Below are 15,877 nucleotides of genomic sequence, written 5' to 3'. Positions count from 1 at the left end.
TGTGGTGCACACGACACATATTTATAGAAGAAAAACATAACAAAAACCAAAAAGAAGCAAATGCCTTTGGCATTCTGGGATGCAGCTACCTGTTGAGATCTACCTGGAACGCGAAAGTATGTGTTTGTTTGCTGGCAAGATGGGGTTGTATTTCTTTTGTGTGTGTGTGTAATGTATTAGCTCTGGTATTGGCGGGTATAAAGTAGTTCATTTTAGGGCCTTCAATAACATCTGCTCAAACCCACAGGAAAGAGAAGAGGAATGTTTTTTATCTTATAACTCATAAAGCAGTCTGAAGTCTCACCATCAGGTTCTTCCCACCAGAGCTCCCTTGTGAGCTGCACAGGGCGAGGTACTCAGGCTGCCCGCCAGCAGTGGACTGAGGAACCCACACTCCTTCACCTCAGTTCCAAATGATCACCTTTATCATCCAAAGGGCACCGTATCTGCATCAGTCTTTAACTTTTATAGATGACATGCTTTATTTAGCATCTACAAAAGAAACTGAGTTGGATGTAGTGCCTCACACCTTTAGCCCCAGCCCTGGGGATACAGAGACAGGGTCTCTGTAAATTCAAGGCCAGCCTGGTCTACATAGCAAGTTCCAGGCCAGTCAGAGTTCCATAGTGAAACCTTTTCCAAAAAAAGGTGACCAGACATAATGTTTATTCATTTCAGCCATCCCATAACGAAATACACTATCACCATGATATGAACATAAAAGTATTGTGTTGCCTTTTCAGGCCTTCCTGGTTTATTCCTAACCCTTGTTTAGGCATGAGGAGCGGCTTCATCCAGCATCCGTGAGAAGGCAAGGGGCCTTCTTAGGGGTCAAGAGCTAGTAGACCTGCAGCTTCTGGTATCTGTGATCCATCCGTCGATTTACAAAATGCCTCACTGTGGCTGCGGCCACAACCATCACATTGAGAGCAAGAACCATGAAGGAAAAGAGGTGTAGATGGCTGAGAGGTTGGTTTGGAGTTTCTGCTGTGTGTGTTTGAGGCAGAAGTCCTGGAATCGGAAATAGTTTTCGTATTAGTATTACCAAATTTTGGCAGTATTTATAATTTCATGGTATGCCCTATGATATGCATGAATTAATAATATGTAATTTCAACTTAAGAGAGGGGGACAATTCTCAAACAATCTGAATTCATTATGTTTATGTTTTATCCTAGGCCATTTAACTCTGGGCTGTCTTTTGAGTCTTTCCTATGCAGCCTATCAGGTTTCATCATGCCCAGAAGTAAGTAGGTTGTCCTGTGTTAATATTGTCTATGGTGAAAAGATAACCTTTTTTCCCAAATAGGCTCTGATGTGGGCGCTGGTTAACTTTGTTCCTCATTGAGAAGTTAAAATAGATTATTTCTAATTTGGTTATCTGCTTAGACATCTATAACTGGGACGTTAACAGAAAGTTGTTTTTAGAGATGGGGATAGTACCCATGAACTCTTAAAGGCCACACTAATGGCATAGTACCAATGTGCGATGGATTATAGATGCATATATGATACACATGATGGAAGTATTCATCTTGTGTACTTAGTCACTTGTTTGCTAAAATTTCTACTTTAAATCTCTAAACTGCACATCTCAGGAACATTTAAGATTTAAGCCACATTTTACGAGCCACAAGGTAAATTTAGATCATGAACAGCATATTCTTGCCTGAGTTTCCACTAGCACTTCGGTCCCTCTTCAGACGAATTGGTCCTATGACAGAGTCAGTCTTCCACTTGTATGAAGAAACATCTCGTTTCCTTCTTGAGACACAGCCTTGATTGCAGCGAGATGTTTCATCGCTGGTATCACAGATCAAAATCTTACACTTCAGATACACAGAGCTCAGATGCCTCAAGAATTTAAAAGCATTAAACTGGAATCTTCCATAGTGTCCAAGTAAGGGATACACCTGACAAGTCTCATCTTGACTACATCTGGAACACAATTTAGGGACAGTTAGAAGGTACACAGCAGCTTTTCCATGTGAAAGTGAGATGATACAAGCTTTGAGGTGTTCAATGTGTGAGCCCAGGAACCTCTCTAGAAAGACATCAGTGGTTCATAGTGTTGTGAGCTTGAGAGGTGGGACTGGTTTTGGGAAAGGTAATAAGGTCCCACTCTGAAATTCCTGGCCCTGTGAGCTACCAGAACATCAGCACCTAGAGGGGGCTCAAACACCTCTCCGAAAGTGCTCAGTATTGATGCGCAAGTACAGCTGATTGCCCATCAACTTTTAGAGGAAAAAGGAGCATCTCTTTTAAAACATCACGTGCCTTTTCTTTTAAAAAAAAGTTACATCTATTTTCTTGAGAACGTCATGTTCGAAGGATGGCACACATTTAAGAACCTTCCATGTCCTTGCAAAAAATAGCCAAAATATACAAAAAGCAAAACCACAAGTAGGCCCTGCTAGACAAAACATAAGTAGGTTATTTTCCCCACCAACAAATATTTTATATTCATATTTTTAAATAAAGGAATACAGACAGCCTATCTGAATATTTTAACATGAGTTATTTGTGGCTAGTACATAGTAACAATTTTTAAATGATTAAGCTTAATAAAATTCCATACTAGGAAATTTTTATATACATACACACACACACACACACACACATATAATGAGTGTTTATAAATACAAAACTTACTTTATTAAAATCATTACTACTGTGGGCTGGGGAGATTGTTCAATCAGGAAAGCGCTTGGCGCACTATCATGAGAACCTGAGTTCATCCCCAGCACTCACATGAAAGTCAGTATGCTTGCAATTCCAGTGTTAGGTAGGTAGGCAGAGTAAGGACAAGGCCTGTGTTTTTCTGGCCAGCCAGCCAGCCCAGCTGAATCCACAAGCTCTGGGTTCAGTGAAAGACCCTATCTCCAAAAACAATGAGGGATGAAGCGACAGGTCCACGGTTAAAGCACTTGTTGTGCAAGTATGAGGACCAGAATTTGGATCCCTCTTCAGAACCTACAGAGAAGCCAGGGGAGGGGAGGGGGCCTGTAACTTCAGCACTCAGAAGGTGGAGGTGATGGGGGGGGGCACCTGTAACTCCAGCACTCAGAAGGTGGAGACAGGGAAAACCCCAAAGCAAGCCGGAACACCCTGCCCGCAAAGTTCTAGGTTCAACTGAGACCCCCAGCCTCGATGAATAAGATGTAGAGTGAGACTCTTGGCATCAACCCCAGGCCTCCACAGATGCATCCACTCATGCATGTGAATACCCGTGTGTGCCAACACATAAGTGAACATGTATACATACACATGCCACACATAGATACAAATAAGAAAAATTAATTAAAAAATAAGTCAGAGAATCTTTGAGGAAGACAATGGATGCCAGTAGTGTCTTGCCTACCCATGCACAGATATGCACATTCACTCATTCACCCAGGAACACAGACACTCATCAAAAAAAGAAAAAACTACTACAAAGCGAGTTCCAGGACAGGTTCCAAAGCTACACAGAGAAACCTTGTCTCAAAAAACCAACAAAACAAGACAAAACAAAAAACAAAAACCTAACACTTCCACTGGCACATACAGAGACCCACTACATGAGTGCATACCCGCCGTTGATTAAGTCATAGGTTGGAGATGCGAAGTCAGACGTGGGGGAGGCTCTGCAGGTGTCCAGAAACAGCACCAGACCCGGGTCTGAGGTATGCAAACTGACTTGGACGTAAAGAGTTTGGTTCAAATCCACATAATATGGTGACTCCTCTATTTGGTTTTCAAATGAGTTGGACTCATAAAGAGCCATGCTGGTGTTGTATTTGCCCAGGACACTTTGGTTTTGTATGATGTCATCTTCGGTTATGTACAGAATCTCCACAGTAGAATTATATTCCATCTCACATGTCACCACTATCTGGAGGTGCTTCTGACGGGTGATCACTGCAGAAATTGGAGACTCGGTGAAGGTGATTATGTTGGTGTAAGAGATTGTGTGGTCCTCTATCTGCAGAACAGGAAGGAATTCAAATTTTATACTTTAGCCTGTCAATATTTCAGAGCACAGAGAAGGATAAGACTTGCAGGTAGCAACTTAATTTCCACAAGTCACGAGAGAGCAGCTTTCACATCAAATCCTCCCAACCTTAAATGTGTTTTCCTGCAGCACTGACCTGCAGAAGGAAGGAAGTGAAAGATGAAGCTTGTATTAGAAAGATCGAAAGATGGAATTGGGTCGGATTTCCTTCTATTACATTAACATCATTGTGGAATGAACATTTCCTGCCCTATAAAGATTTTAAACTCACCAGACCAGGCCTGTTGGCACAGACCCATAACCTCAGCTCCCAGGCTGGCTGAAGCAGAAGGATCACAGTTCAAAGCCCGCTTGAGCTACAGAGTTCAAGGCCAGTGTGGACAACTTAGTGAGATCCTGTTTTGAAAGAAAAATCAAAAGAGGACTGAGAATGTAGCTTGGTGGCAGAGGGCTTGCCTACCATGTGTGAGGCCCTGGGTTCCATAAATAAAAGACTGAACTCTACCATGTTTCCTTCCTAAAGAGGCCTAAGTTCATGTGGCTAAGCAGGCAGTTCCCCACGTGCACATACATTGAAGCTTGGCACCCTAGACATCTGAGAAATAAAGCTTGTGTGTTCGTTTTTGGAAGAAAAAATGGACAGAAGAAAATATTTACTTCTTATCAGCTCCTCTGGTCTAGCCTCCGCCTTCTCCAATCACAAAGTGGTTTAAGTCTACAGTACATATCTTAAAGGGGCCTAGAAGTGTTGACAATGCTTGAGGTCTTAAATGGTATTTCTAAAGTGTGCAGACCAAACCACAGACTTACATCTTTCGATATTTAAAATATGCTTTTACTTTCTGCCTTTTCAAGGAAAATAAGAGATTAAAATCCAGCTCAATTTTACCAAATATAGAATGTACCATTCTCTGAACAACTTTCCCTGGTAAGCCAGGAAATCTTGACCACGGATGTTCCAACTCTCTACGGTGAGGGTTCAGAGCTCTTTGCCTTCTGGGAAAAGCATTCATCCTCCAGTTACCTTGCAAATGAATGAGACAATCCTGTCTCTGTGTGTGGCTGGGTATGTGCACATCTATGAACATGCTTTCATAGTCCAGCCATGTGAGTTTGATGTTGTTTGTGAAAGATACAGCAAGCTTCATGCCTGTGCATCACCATGTGCTTAGCATTTGACAGAACCCAGCGGTGAGTTTCACAGTACCTTTTTAACTGTACCGCATTCGTGCAGAGGGATAGAGAATTCTACGACGTTTGATACACTCGGTCTGCAAGTTGGATCATTCAGTTGCAAGTTGTTCTCATTGTAGTTAAGTGACTGCAGGTACGATTTGCTTATGATGACTCTCATCTTGTCAGAAGCACAGCTTAAAGATGCTATCAAGAAAAAGGGGGAACAGAATAGAAAGAATGATCACATTTTGGCCAGCTGGGAACTTTGCATTTTCAAGACCTCCATGTGAAGATGAATCTACTACAAGTTTAACCTGCTGGAATTGGTGCCTCATGCCTTTAATCCCAGCAGTTAGGAGGCAGAGGCAAGTGGATCTCTGTGAGTTCTTGGTCAGTCAGGGCTGCATGACAAGACCTTGTCTCAACAAGCAAAACAATAGCAACAAACTCCCTGTAAACACTGGGCTGGGAAGATGGCTGTCAGTAAAAGAACTTTATGCGCAAGCATGAGGACCTGAGTTCGAATCCCCAGCATCCCCATAAAAAGCCAGGTGTGGCTGTGTTCGTGCCTGGAACTCTAGAGCTCTTGAGGAGTGAGACAGAAAGATCACTATGGTTTGCTGGCTGCCAGCCCACCTCCAGATTAAGACCCTGTCTCAAGGAATAAGACAGAAAGTGCTAGAGAAGGAGCCCCCATGCCCTGCTCTGGACACACACACACACACACACACACACACACACACACACGAATACATGAACACATGCACATGCCCATACATGCACACACACAAAATAAATAAATATCTGAACTCACAATACCTTAAATAGTAGGTAGAAGACTGCCACAGGCAAGTAGGTGGTGATTTTTTTTTCACATGCCCGTTGCTACCTTATTTAAAGCTATAATCTACACATCTAATATATTTATACATTTTAATTAAAATAGTTACATCACTTTCCCCCTCTTTTCCCATTCACTCCCCAAGCCCCTCCCAAATGCCCTCCGTCCAACTCTTTCCATGACCCACTCCCAAATTCGTAGCCTCTTCTTCCCCAATTATTATGTTACATTTCTTTAAAATGATGTCATTACAGAAAACCTTAGCCCAACCAGACCCTGCAGAAGTCATTTTTAGCTTAATGGAGTCATTTACATCCTCCTGTAGTAAGCAAGGCACAGAGCGGATCCTCAAGCCTCTGGATTAGTTATATTCTCCAAGTTCCCGGGGCAGGCTGGCAAACAAGGCTAGCCACATTGAGGCTAAGAACTAAGAAGCAGGGTCTAAGTATGTCATAATCGACAAGCTCAAACTAGCTTAAAGGTCATGAAACGTGACTTACTGGTGTTGACATCGTCTATATAAATAGAAGTGTAGGAGGCAGAAAAGCCCCTGTAGGAATTGGCATAATCTGTAGATAGCACAACTGTCATGGAGTTGGAGGAAGATTCAAAGGTAGGTTGCCCGCGGCCACACAATTGTTCCAGCAGGCCAGATGTGGTGGAGGGGCCGTCGTAGAGTGCGATGAAATCAAATCGGCAGTATTCGTCCATTTCTAGGCTAAGAAGGATGGCCTCCGATGTAAAAACCTTTCCAAACCAATTCAGTTCTACTGTCCATCACTCCTTCTGAAGTCATGAAGAATTTGTCCTTACAATGACATCTCAGAGTTATGATAAAGCTTTGTCAGTCCCTTCATGGGATCTCAGAATCTCCAGAAAAATAGTTAACAGCACTGCTCTGTGTTTTCCTTTCTACAATGCTTCTCTGAAATGTACCCACGCGTGGGGCCTGAGACTTTTTTTCCTCCCCAGTTTGGTCCCCCGGTTGCTAGGGGTCACTACATAGACCACAATACTTACAAGACCTCTTTAAAGTTCAGTTTTATCTTATAGCCTTTCTCCACTTGTATGTGCCACACGCAGTATGCCAGCTCTGGGTGTTGCTGCGGATAATTGGGGCTGGTGAAGGATCCTTCTAAAGTGTCCAGGTAACCACCACAGTTTGGAATAACTGGGAAGAGACAAAGATGGCTGTCGTTTTTCTGTGGTGTAAGGGCTTAAAGTGTCCTCCCTGAGTGCCACACCGCTGTCTTCTCTGTGTGTCGTATCTGAGGCTTTCACCTTCCCTTAGCACCAGACCTTTTGCCCTCAGCACAGTTCTGCCCTGCTGTCAAATGGACCAGACCAAAGATCCATGGAACTGCAGAACGTAGCCACACCCTCAGGGCTAGTGCTGGAGGCTCCTCACCCACCGTCACTGCCCAGTCTCACTGGCTACCAGCATAGGAGCTGCTGTTCCAGACTGCCCTTTCTTAACACGTCTGCTTGGGTTTCAATACAGGGTCCTTCTCTGCTCCTCTCTCCTCTAGTCATGCTGGTAGTCAAAGCTCAGCTCAGATGCAACCTTCCTTAGTCCTTCCCTGCCAGTGTAGGTACAGTAGAGGCCAACACGACAAAGAAAATTGAAGCCTGGAGGTATAAAATAGTTTAGGTTGACTGACTCATAGGACCCATGTCAGGTAGAGTCTCCACATCCGGTATGAGGAGGTGGCCTGGGTCCAGCTCCAGAAGAGCTTGATGTCTCCACCTTAGCACAAGATATCAGTGTCAAGATCAGCTCTTCTACGACATCCAGAGTGAAGCTCTCCTCATGAACCTGCTGGCTCATGGCCATGGCAGTCTACCTGAGGTCAAACTGGAACCGGGGGCTGAGTATGTAGAATCATATAGCATCTGACTGTTTAAAAATTGGGTCAGCCTCACGCCACATGTGCTCCCATTCTTGTTGACAGAATCACTCCATCCTCCAGGAACCTAAGGGCCTCAACCCACATCTAATGAATCAGACCAGGGGAGTCTGGTCCCTGACAGATGTCGCAGAGGTCTCGAGTTACTAAACAGGCTGAACAGAGTCTCTCCATTGGGCTCAGCACTTGGCAACCTGTAGCTGTCTGATGAGCCAAATCTGCCTCGCCAGAAACTGGTTAGAGGAAAAGCACCCTGAGCTTCCCCAGAAGCAAAGAATGGGATTTTCAAAGGTGGCCACTGAATCTGCGATTTCTGTACACAGATCTGGAGAAATGCCTTTCCTCCAGACAGGGCTTGAGAGCACGATGTCCCCAGCAGGAGCTGTTGTGACATGTATTTGCAGAGGGTGTGGGAAGGATGCATCAAGGACAACTTACAGGTATCAGAAGAGAAGAAGTAGTAGAAGATAAAGACACTTCTTTGGACACTTGTCAAGCCCGTGACGATCTGAAACGTCAGGGAATTGGACGATGATTCAAATACAGGCACGAAGTCACTTTTACTGCAGACTTTCCCTAGCAGAGGCCCGTTGGTGGAGCTTCCATCAAACACCTTAATGTTTTCACTTTCACACCTTCCGTCTGGATCCAACCTGGGAACAGAACACGCCTGTGGCTGGAGAAGAGCCATTCACAAAGTGGCTTTCAAAATACACTGTCCCCTGTTCGTATTAGCACCACAGTTTATAAAGTGGAGGCAATCTGGCTCATTTAGACCTCTGCTAGACCAGTCATGGGCTTCACCCTTCTTTAACATCAAACTACAACCTTAATGGACTCAGGAAAGTGAAGTCACTTGCCAGCACCTTACAGTTAGTGAATGCTCAAACACAGGCCTAGCATCCGGGGCTGGAGTCCTCCCTGGCTTCCATTACCCCTGTTTGCTGTGCCTCCATGGTGACCAGTTGATATAGAATAGTTCTAATTTAGAATCCAGCCTCACTAATATTTGATATCCAAGCTTGCTGAAAATCAAGTCCTTCTCCATGGCCACCTTCCAGGGAAGCATCCCCCAGCTGCCCCTTTCTCCCCACCACAGGCTCATTCTGAAGGACGGTCCAATGCTCTGCACTGAACAGGCAGCCCAGGATTTCTATTTTATGCCCACGCTGTCAGGCTCTTTTCAAATGCCCATGGAGGAGCTATGTCCAAGATGGCTTTGAGCCAATAATACAGACACAGAGAAGCTGAACTCCCTTCCACCTTAAGCACCTTCCTGGCTGTATAGCTTTAGACCAGCTATTTAACTGTTTGTTTGACTTCAGACTTCTGTAAAATGAATATCACGATGTGCTTTTTATATTTATGTTAAGGTTTTTGTTGTTTTTGTTTTTGGTGTTCTTAGGATGAAGCACCTATCATAGGTTTTGTACACAAGAAGTTACCCCAATGAATGTTGTCTTCTTTCTTTCCACTGAGATTTGCTCTTACCACAATTCTGCTCTTTCTCATATATATAAAAAACGGGGAGAGGTGTAGGTTTCTCATAGCTCTCCCGTTCCAAGAAAATGGTGAGTTGCCTTCTGTGCATTTGACTGAAGGTCAGTAAATTCCTGCTTCTGGGCTGCAGAGCCCTGGTTCTCACAGTGGGGTGCTTGGAACAGCAGCAGCAGAGTCACTTGAGAATTTGTTTCTTATACAGATTTTCAGGCTCCACCCTATTATTTAAATTAGATAGTATGGACCCCAATGTGACCCAGCATGTGCACTTTGATGAGCCCTCTTAATGATTCTGGCAGCTACAGAGTAAGAACCACTGAAGTGGGGTAAGATCGGGGGCCCCAGAGCCGGGATCCTGGGATTCCATTCCCTTCCTTTATCTATTACTTAATGGCCCTGGTCCAGAGAATCGCTTCTCTGAGCTTTCTTGTCTACTGAGTTGGGTTGCACTTGCTACAGGGAGGTGTTGAGAAATGAACTGGGGCAGATCTTACGACATCCTGAGGCTTTGTAGTACAACAGAGGCTAGGATCCACATGGCATAGCAAGGGTATTACAAAACATGCATAAATGTATGTTTTTAAAGTAAAATTTCAAAACTTGTCAGGGCTGGGCCCCACCCTTGGAAACTGTGATCTAATTGTATAGGGTACAGCCTAGGATTGGAAGCTCCCGTGGTGGCTGTAATGTGGATCAGAGTTTGGAACCAGAGTTTAAGATTATAAGGACTCTGGGTGGTGGTGGTGCATGTCTTTAATCCCAGCACTCAGGAGGCAGAGGCAGGCGGTTCTCTGTGAGTTCGAGGCCAGCCTGGACTACAGAGAGAGTTCCAGGAAAGGCACAAAACTACACAGAGAAACCCTGTCTCGAAAAACAAAAACAAAAAAAACAAACAAAAAAAATTTAAGGTCTACAGTCTAGACTAGCTGGGTACCAACCTTGATGGTTCTGGGCACTAGTTGACTGATCTTGGTAAGTTATCAAGCTCCTTGCATCTGTAACTCAAGCACTGGCCTCACAGTGCCTGTGTGACTCAGATTTTAGCATGCCAGTCTTCAGTGATGAACAGCAACCATAATTATCATCATTATTGTCATCATGGGGAATCCCTTCAGTTTCTGGAAGCAGCTGAGTTCCCCTCCACAGAAAGCTCACCCCCTGCCCCAGCATGGCTAGAGTCAGCACCCTCCTTGAGAAACTTGAAGCCTCTACTTACTGGACGTGGGAGAAGATGATTCGGATGCTCCTGTTTTCAGGTCTCTCGATGGTCCAGGTACAGTTCTCATCAGCATTGAGCTGTAGGATCAGGGCTTTGTGGGTCTCTCCCAGATTGGCCCCTCCCAGACTGGCCGTGCATCTTGATCTGCCTGGTAGATATCATAGTTAGCACTGAGGAAAGGAATGGTTCCTGTATCCGCAGAAGACACAGGATTCAACCTCCCACAAGGAATAGGATAGACCTATAAATAGACAGGTGACTCGGCGAAATATTGCAGCTGCTGCAAACGAACACACAAGCTACGGGTTTGCCCTTTGTGTCCTGGGGGAGAAATTGTAATTCTTCTACATGTGGTCCATAAAAAGAATATATTAGGGCCTGAAGAAAGACCTATCTAGAATAGATAAAGAGTTCTTACAATTCAATAGTTAAAAGACAAGGCCAGTCTTCCAGTTTACTGCTTTATGGGATTCCTGAGTGTGTGAATGAGTGAGTCTCTGACTCTTGTGCCTTCTCTTGGGCTCTTTTCCTTCTGTTGGTTTGTCTTGTCCAACTTCAGTGTGATAGTTTTTGTTTTTTCTTATTGTATTTTATCTTGTTATTTTTTTTAAATGAATGAATGAATGGTGAATGAATGAATGAAAATCTAGGGTACTAGAGTAAAGGTTAACAACAGAATTGTCATTTATACCTGCTGGAAGAGGAAAAATCAGTTTTCTCCAATGAAGTGACACTGAGTATATCAGCCACTCCAGGGCAGGCCTTATGTTCTGGAGCAGTTGACCAACATATAGTAGAGTCCACAGTTTTTTGTTTGTTTGTTTGTGCTTCTGTTTGGTTATAGGTTTTGTTGTTGCTGTCAATGTATTTTGTTTTCTAGGTTTTGTTTTTGTATTGGGTTTTTTGTTTGTTTTTGAGAAAGACCTTAACGTTGGGTGGGTAGGGAGGAGGAGAGGATCTGGAAGGACTCGGGGGAGGAGAAGAATATGATCAAAATATGTTTAAAGTTAAAAATTGGTTTATATAACAAAAATTATTAGAAAAAAAAGGAAAATGAGGCCAGTGAGATGGTTCAGTGGGGTAACGGAGCTCGTTGCCAAGGTTGACAACCCAAACCCAATCCCCAGAACCCACACGGTAGAAGGAGAAAAACCAGTTGCTGAGGGTTGTTCTTTGAACTTCACTTGAGCACTGTAATGTGTGAGGACACATGTGCTTGAGCGCACACGATAAATACATGTAAAAAGAAAAAAATAAGAGAACCAGTGAAAACTGGGGAAAGCAAGGTATGGAGGCATACACTTGTAACTGCAGCATTTGGAAGGCTGAGGAAGGAGGCTTCCATGCAAAAAGGCAGCCTGGGATTTGTAGTAAGACCCTACCTCATGAAAACATACACACACACACACACACACACACACACACACACACACTCCAGCAAAGACAAAAATAGATACATTTTCCAAATGAGACTGATGATCAAAACCCCTATGTATTTAGAAACACACCTTCTTACGTTCTCTTTCACCTGTGACTGATGAGTGCCATCTCTGTGTTTACCTAACAATAACTAGTTCCACATTTGACAGGGAAGGAAAACAAAGATAATTGAAAAGGGTAGCACAACCCCACCCACCCAGGATCAGCATCCTCGCTAAAACCCTGCTGTGAATCCGCCAGTCCTTTCCTCTCTTCCCTTTTTTCCATTCTAAAAATGTCCCATGCGTCGTTCTAGACATAAGCACTATAATACTGTAAAATTGTAGATGTTTTCCCTTTTAATAGAGACCCTTTCTTGTATATATAATCTTTTAAAATTTATAAGAGTAAGTCTCTGTATTGACTTGCTGTTAAAAAAAATCAGCAACTAAAATTCACATTTTTTAAAATTATGTCAATATCTATTCATGTAGGTATATAGCTTTAGGATTGTTTTCCTAAGATATGCTGTTAGAAGTGAAATGACACAGTGAAATTGTGTGTGCCTTTTCTATTTCAATGAACATGGCCACATGGGCCTTAAGGAAATGACCACTGAAACAGAAGTCCTCCAGAGAGCACAGAGGTGAGTTATTCTCTGTACTGAGGGCAGATATGAAAGCTTTCTAAGTTTGGGAAGAAGCCTGGTAAAAGCAGGTCTTCCATGTTTGAGTTGAAGAATGTGGTTCAATTTTCTTACCTTCAGCCACCGTGGAATTCAGCTGTGCCCCACAGCAAGCGGCTAAAACGGCCCAAATGAGTAACCTTCCAATGACCTCCATCTTTGCGGGGTGCCTCAGGGCCGGCAGGCTTTTATATTTCTCTGAGTTTCATAAGCTTCCTGGCATCTAGGGAAACGTGTCCGTTTGGCCACGCTGGGGGTGATGCTGGTGAGAACTCCACAGCTGTGGGGCTGCATCCTGGCCAGCAGTCGCCCACATTGCACTCATTCTTCCACGTCACTTCTCAAAGGGCTGTGGGCCAGCCAGCCCGGTTCTGCACGGGGAGCAGCAGCCACATAGCAGTCCCTCTGGCCTTGGGATTGATCTGCGCTTGAGCCTTGGCCCCACCTGTGCAGATCACCAGTGAGGTGGCAGGCACCATTGGCTTGAGGCCATGACTTCTCCAGGAATGGAAGTCGTTGGGGTCCGAAGCTCAGCAGGCCAGGGGATAACATGGTACCTGGTGAACTCTGGGCCCAGTTGGGTCCTCAGATGCCTACAGGAGGCTGATCTGAGGGGTAGAAGAGGGACAAAGGATGGGGAGGAAAACACAACGCAGGTCAGGCCTCCCTGCAAAGATTTCTGGCCCTGTCCCTCTGAAGAGGATAAAGTGGGTGGATTAGAGTTCCTCAGGCATGAGCTTGCAACTCGGAGACAGGACTCCCGGTGTCCACGTGAGACTAGGAAGAAGAGTGTGTGCATGAAAGGGGTTACCCATTCATTCATCCATCCATTCATTCATTCATTCATTCATTCACTTTTCATTTATTCACTGAGCAAACTTTCATTGTTCACTGTCCTAGGAGGTGGGAATACAGAACTGAGCACAAGACACATAGATTTTACTCTTATGGAACCTGCATTCTAAGTGGGGGAAATAGATAACAAATTAAAAATACATATAGGAGCAAGTGTGTTGAGTGTGCTAAAACGGGGTGATCAGATAGACTGTGGCAAACTTGAGTGGGAAAGGATGCCAATTAAGGAAAAGGAGAGGCATCTTGAGAAGATGAAATGGAAGCAAATATAGAAAGATAATCATTTCTCTTACTTGAGGGATTTCTTTAATATAAGTGCATGTGTAAAGGCCCTGGAGCAGGAACTTCTCTAGTCTGACTATGCGTAAAGGAGAGGGAAAGGGGAAGGGAGATGGAGGAAAGTCCAGGCAATAGTTGATGGAGACAAACCTGTATGGTAGAGAGAAACTCAATCTTGTTCTAACTTCACATGGAACTTTTTAATGAATGGCCCATTCTAGGTATGGTGGTTTAAATGAGAATGTCCTCATAAGGCTCATGTATTTGAATTCTTGGTCCCCACTTGGTAGAATTGTTTAGGAAGGATGAGGAGGTGTAGCCTTGTTGGAAGGATGTGTCATTGGGGGTGGGCTTTGAGGTTTTAAAAGCCCACCCACACCATTCCCAGTTAGCTCTGTCTGCCCTCTCCTTGTGGATCAGATACAAGCTCTCAGCTACTGCTTCAGGGCCGTGCCTGCCTGCCTGCCTGCCCACCTGCAGCCATGCTCCCTACCGTGGTGGTCATCAACTCCCCCTCTGGAACTGTAAGCCCAAATAAATTCTCTCTTCTATAAGTTCCCTAGGTCGTGGTGTCATATCACAGCAATAGAAAACTAACTAAGACACTAGGAATCATCCAGAAGCTCCTTGGAGGTCAAGATGAGGCAGGATAACCTGGAACCTTCCTGTACCTCCTGCTCTTCTGTGTTGCTCAAGATTCTCTCAAGTCCAGGTTTTCTCATTCAGTCCTGAACTGTGACTTGGGGAGGGGATAATCCTCAACTGTGCCCCCAAGGAATCCATTCCTGGTAAGTTCTGGGTCAGGTGTTAGCCCCATACCATATACTACAGCAGCAAGGTGACCCCAATGGCACTGAGGAGTGGCTTTCACAAGGAGCTTGGAAACTCCTCAGATCCCGACACAGCTCTGCTGGATTCTATCTACACAAGTAGCCACATAAGAGACATGGACATAATATTTATGTGGGGTAGTGGATGGGATACCTGTGTGTGGACCCTTCTAGTTATTAGAAACTGTTCACAATCAGCTATATCTGTATATAATCACCCCATTCTGGGTTTTGCCTCAATCGCTCCTCCTTCCCATGACTAGAATCTCCTCCTTCCCCTGTCCCTGAGCAACACTGTGTGTGAAGGCTTTGTAGTCACCCTGGAAGGGGAAAAACACCTGGGGTCCAAGTAGGTGGGAAGCCTGCTTTGTGTCATTGCCATGAGTCAGGATTTCTGTGAGCATGGAAGACCTCCTCTCACTAATGGTCCCTACACAGTCCCACTCTAAATGAAAGTAACTGATGGCTGGGAGAGGTCTTGGGACTTCCCAAAGTGCAGGCCAAGTTAAGATGTAATCTGAATCCATTGGTTCTCTGTGAGTGCTCTGACCTACTGCCTATCCTGAAAATCCCCCAGATGCCCTGTCCCACCTGCCTCATGTGCCTTCTAATACCCAAACTATACCTAGTCCCTCAGGTAAGGACAAGCTGCCACAGGCCTCCCCATATCAGGTACTCAGCTGCCCACTGGATGAGGTTAGAAGGTACTCAACTGTTCTCCATTCACTAGGACCTTGCTGGTAGACGAAAGAATCAAAGCCAAGTAAGGGATGAAGGCAGTGTTCTGGAAACTCAAGAGAGACAGGTTATTTCACCTAGAGAATCTTGGGGCGGTGCCCCTGGGGAGCCCACTACAGAGGTGGGCCTAGAGTATTCAGTTTCTGAGAGCAGGCATGCCAACATGGTTCCCGAAGGGCAGCAGGGTCCCCTGCTGCCTCCTCCACATTCTTTCTATCCCTAGGAAGCAGGGGCTCTCTGCATTTCCTTTTCCAGTCTTTCTTTAATTCCTTTTTAGTAGGTGACAGCCCATCACTAGTTAATCGCTCTTTATATTAACTATATCTGTGGTGCTCACACGCCTAGCTAAGGAGAGGAAATTCATGGTGATGACAGGTGAGACACCTGTGCTAGAAGGGGCTGCAGGAGCATCCGTAGAAAGAACAGACATGCTG

The 15,877-nt window shown here is 44.6% G+C and overlaps 1 protein-coding gene and 1 long non-coding RNA gene across 3 annotated transcripts; one reads left to right on the top strand and one right to left on the bottom strand.

Annotated features, from left to right (window-relative positions):
• Positions 1 to 649: 649 nt before the first annotated feature.
• LOC131913136 (CUB and zona pellucida-like domain-containing protein 1) lies at positions 650 to 15,498 on the bottom strand. Of its 2 annotated transcripts, XM_059265579.1 has the most exons (9): positions 12,817 to 12,898; positions 10,635 to 10,785; positions 8,357 to 8,571; positions 7,032 to 7,182; positions 6,512 to 6,729; positions 5,202 to 5,374; positions 3,573 to 3,964; positions 1,670 to 1,938; positions 650 to 1,011 (listed from the first exon to the last, which is right to left on the bottom strand). In XM_059265579.1, exons 1-9 carry the CDS (start codon positions 12,896 to 12,898, stop codon positions 839 to 841), a joined length of 1,824 nt encoding a protein of 607 aa, XP_059121562.1. In that variant the 3' UTR covers positions 650 to 838. The 2 variants fall into 2 exon arrangements, with proteins under 2 accessions (XP_059121562.1, XP_059121553.1); XM_059265570.1 differs by lacking the exons at positions 650 to 1,011; positions 12,817 to 12,898 and adding an exon at positions 15,419 to 15,498 and having other exon boundaries at positions 1,629 to 1,938.
• On the top strand, positions 6,475 to 9,284 carry LOC131913149 (uncharacterized). Its single transcript, XR_009379824.1, has 2 exons — positions 6,475 to 6,624; positions 7,964 to 9,284. It is a non-coding gene; the product is annotated as an uncharacterized LOC131913149 (long non-coding RNA).
• Positions 15,499 to 15,877: the final 379 nt, after the last annotated feature.

This window comes from Peromyscus eremicus, chromosome 1 (assembly GCF_949786415.1).
Source record: "Peromyscus eremicus chromosome 1, PerEre_H2_v1, whole genome shotgun sequence".
Taxonomy (NCBI): domain Eukaryota; kingdom Metazoa; phylum Chordata; class Mammalia; order Rodentia; family Cricetidae; genus Peromyscus; species Peromyscus eremicus.
The sequence above is the reverse complement of the archived record's forward strand: the minus strand, read 5'-3'. Positions and strand labels throughout refer to the sequence as shown.

What these genes read in the sequence shown, in the direction of transcription:
- LOC131913136 (XM_059265579.1), bottom strand. Translation starts at nt 12,898, where the DNA reads ATGGAGGTCATTGGAAGGTTACTCATTTGGGCCGTTTTAGCCGCTTGC. An exon ending in GAATTCCACGGTGGCTGAAG is followed by an intron (nt 10,786 to 12,816) that starts GTAAGAAAATTG and finishes GATATCTACCAG; the next exon opens with GCAGATCAAGATGCACGGCC. An exon ending in AATGCGGTACAGTTAAAAAG is followed by an intron (nt 3,965 to 5,201) that starts GTACTGTGAAAC and finishes CCTGTTCTGCAG; the next exon opens with ATAGAGGACCACACAATCTC.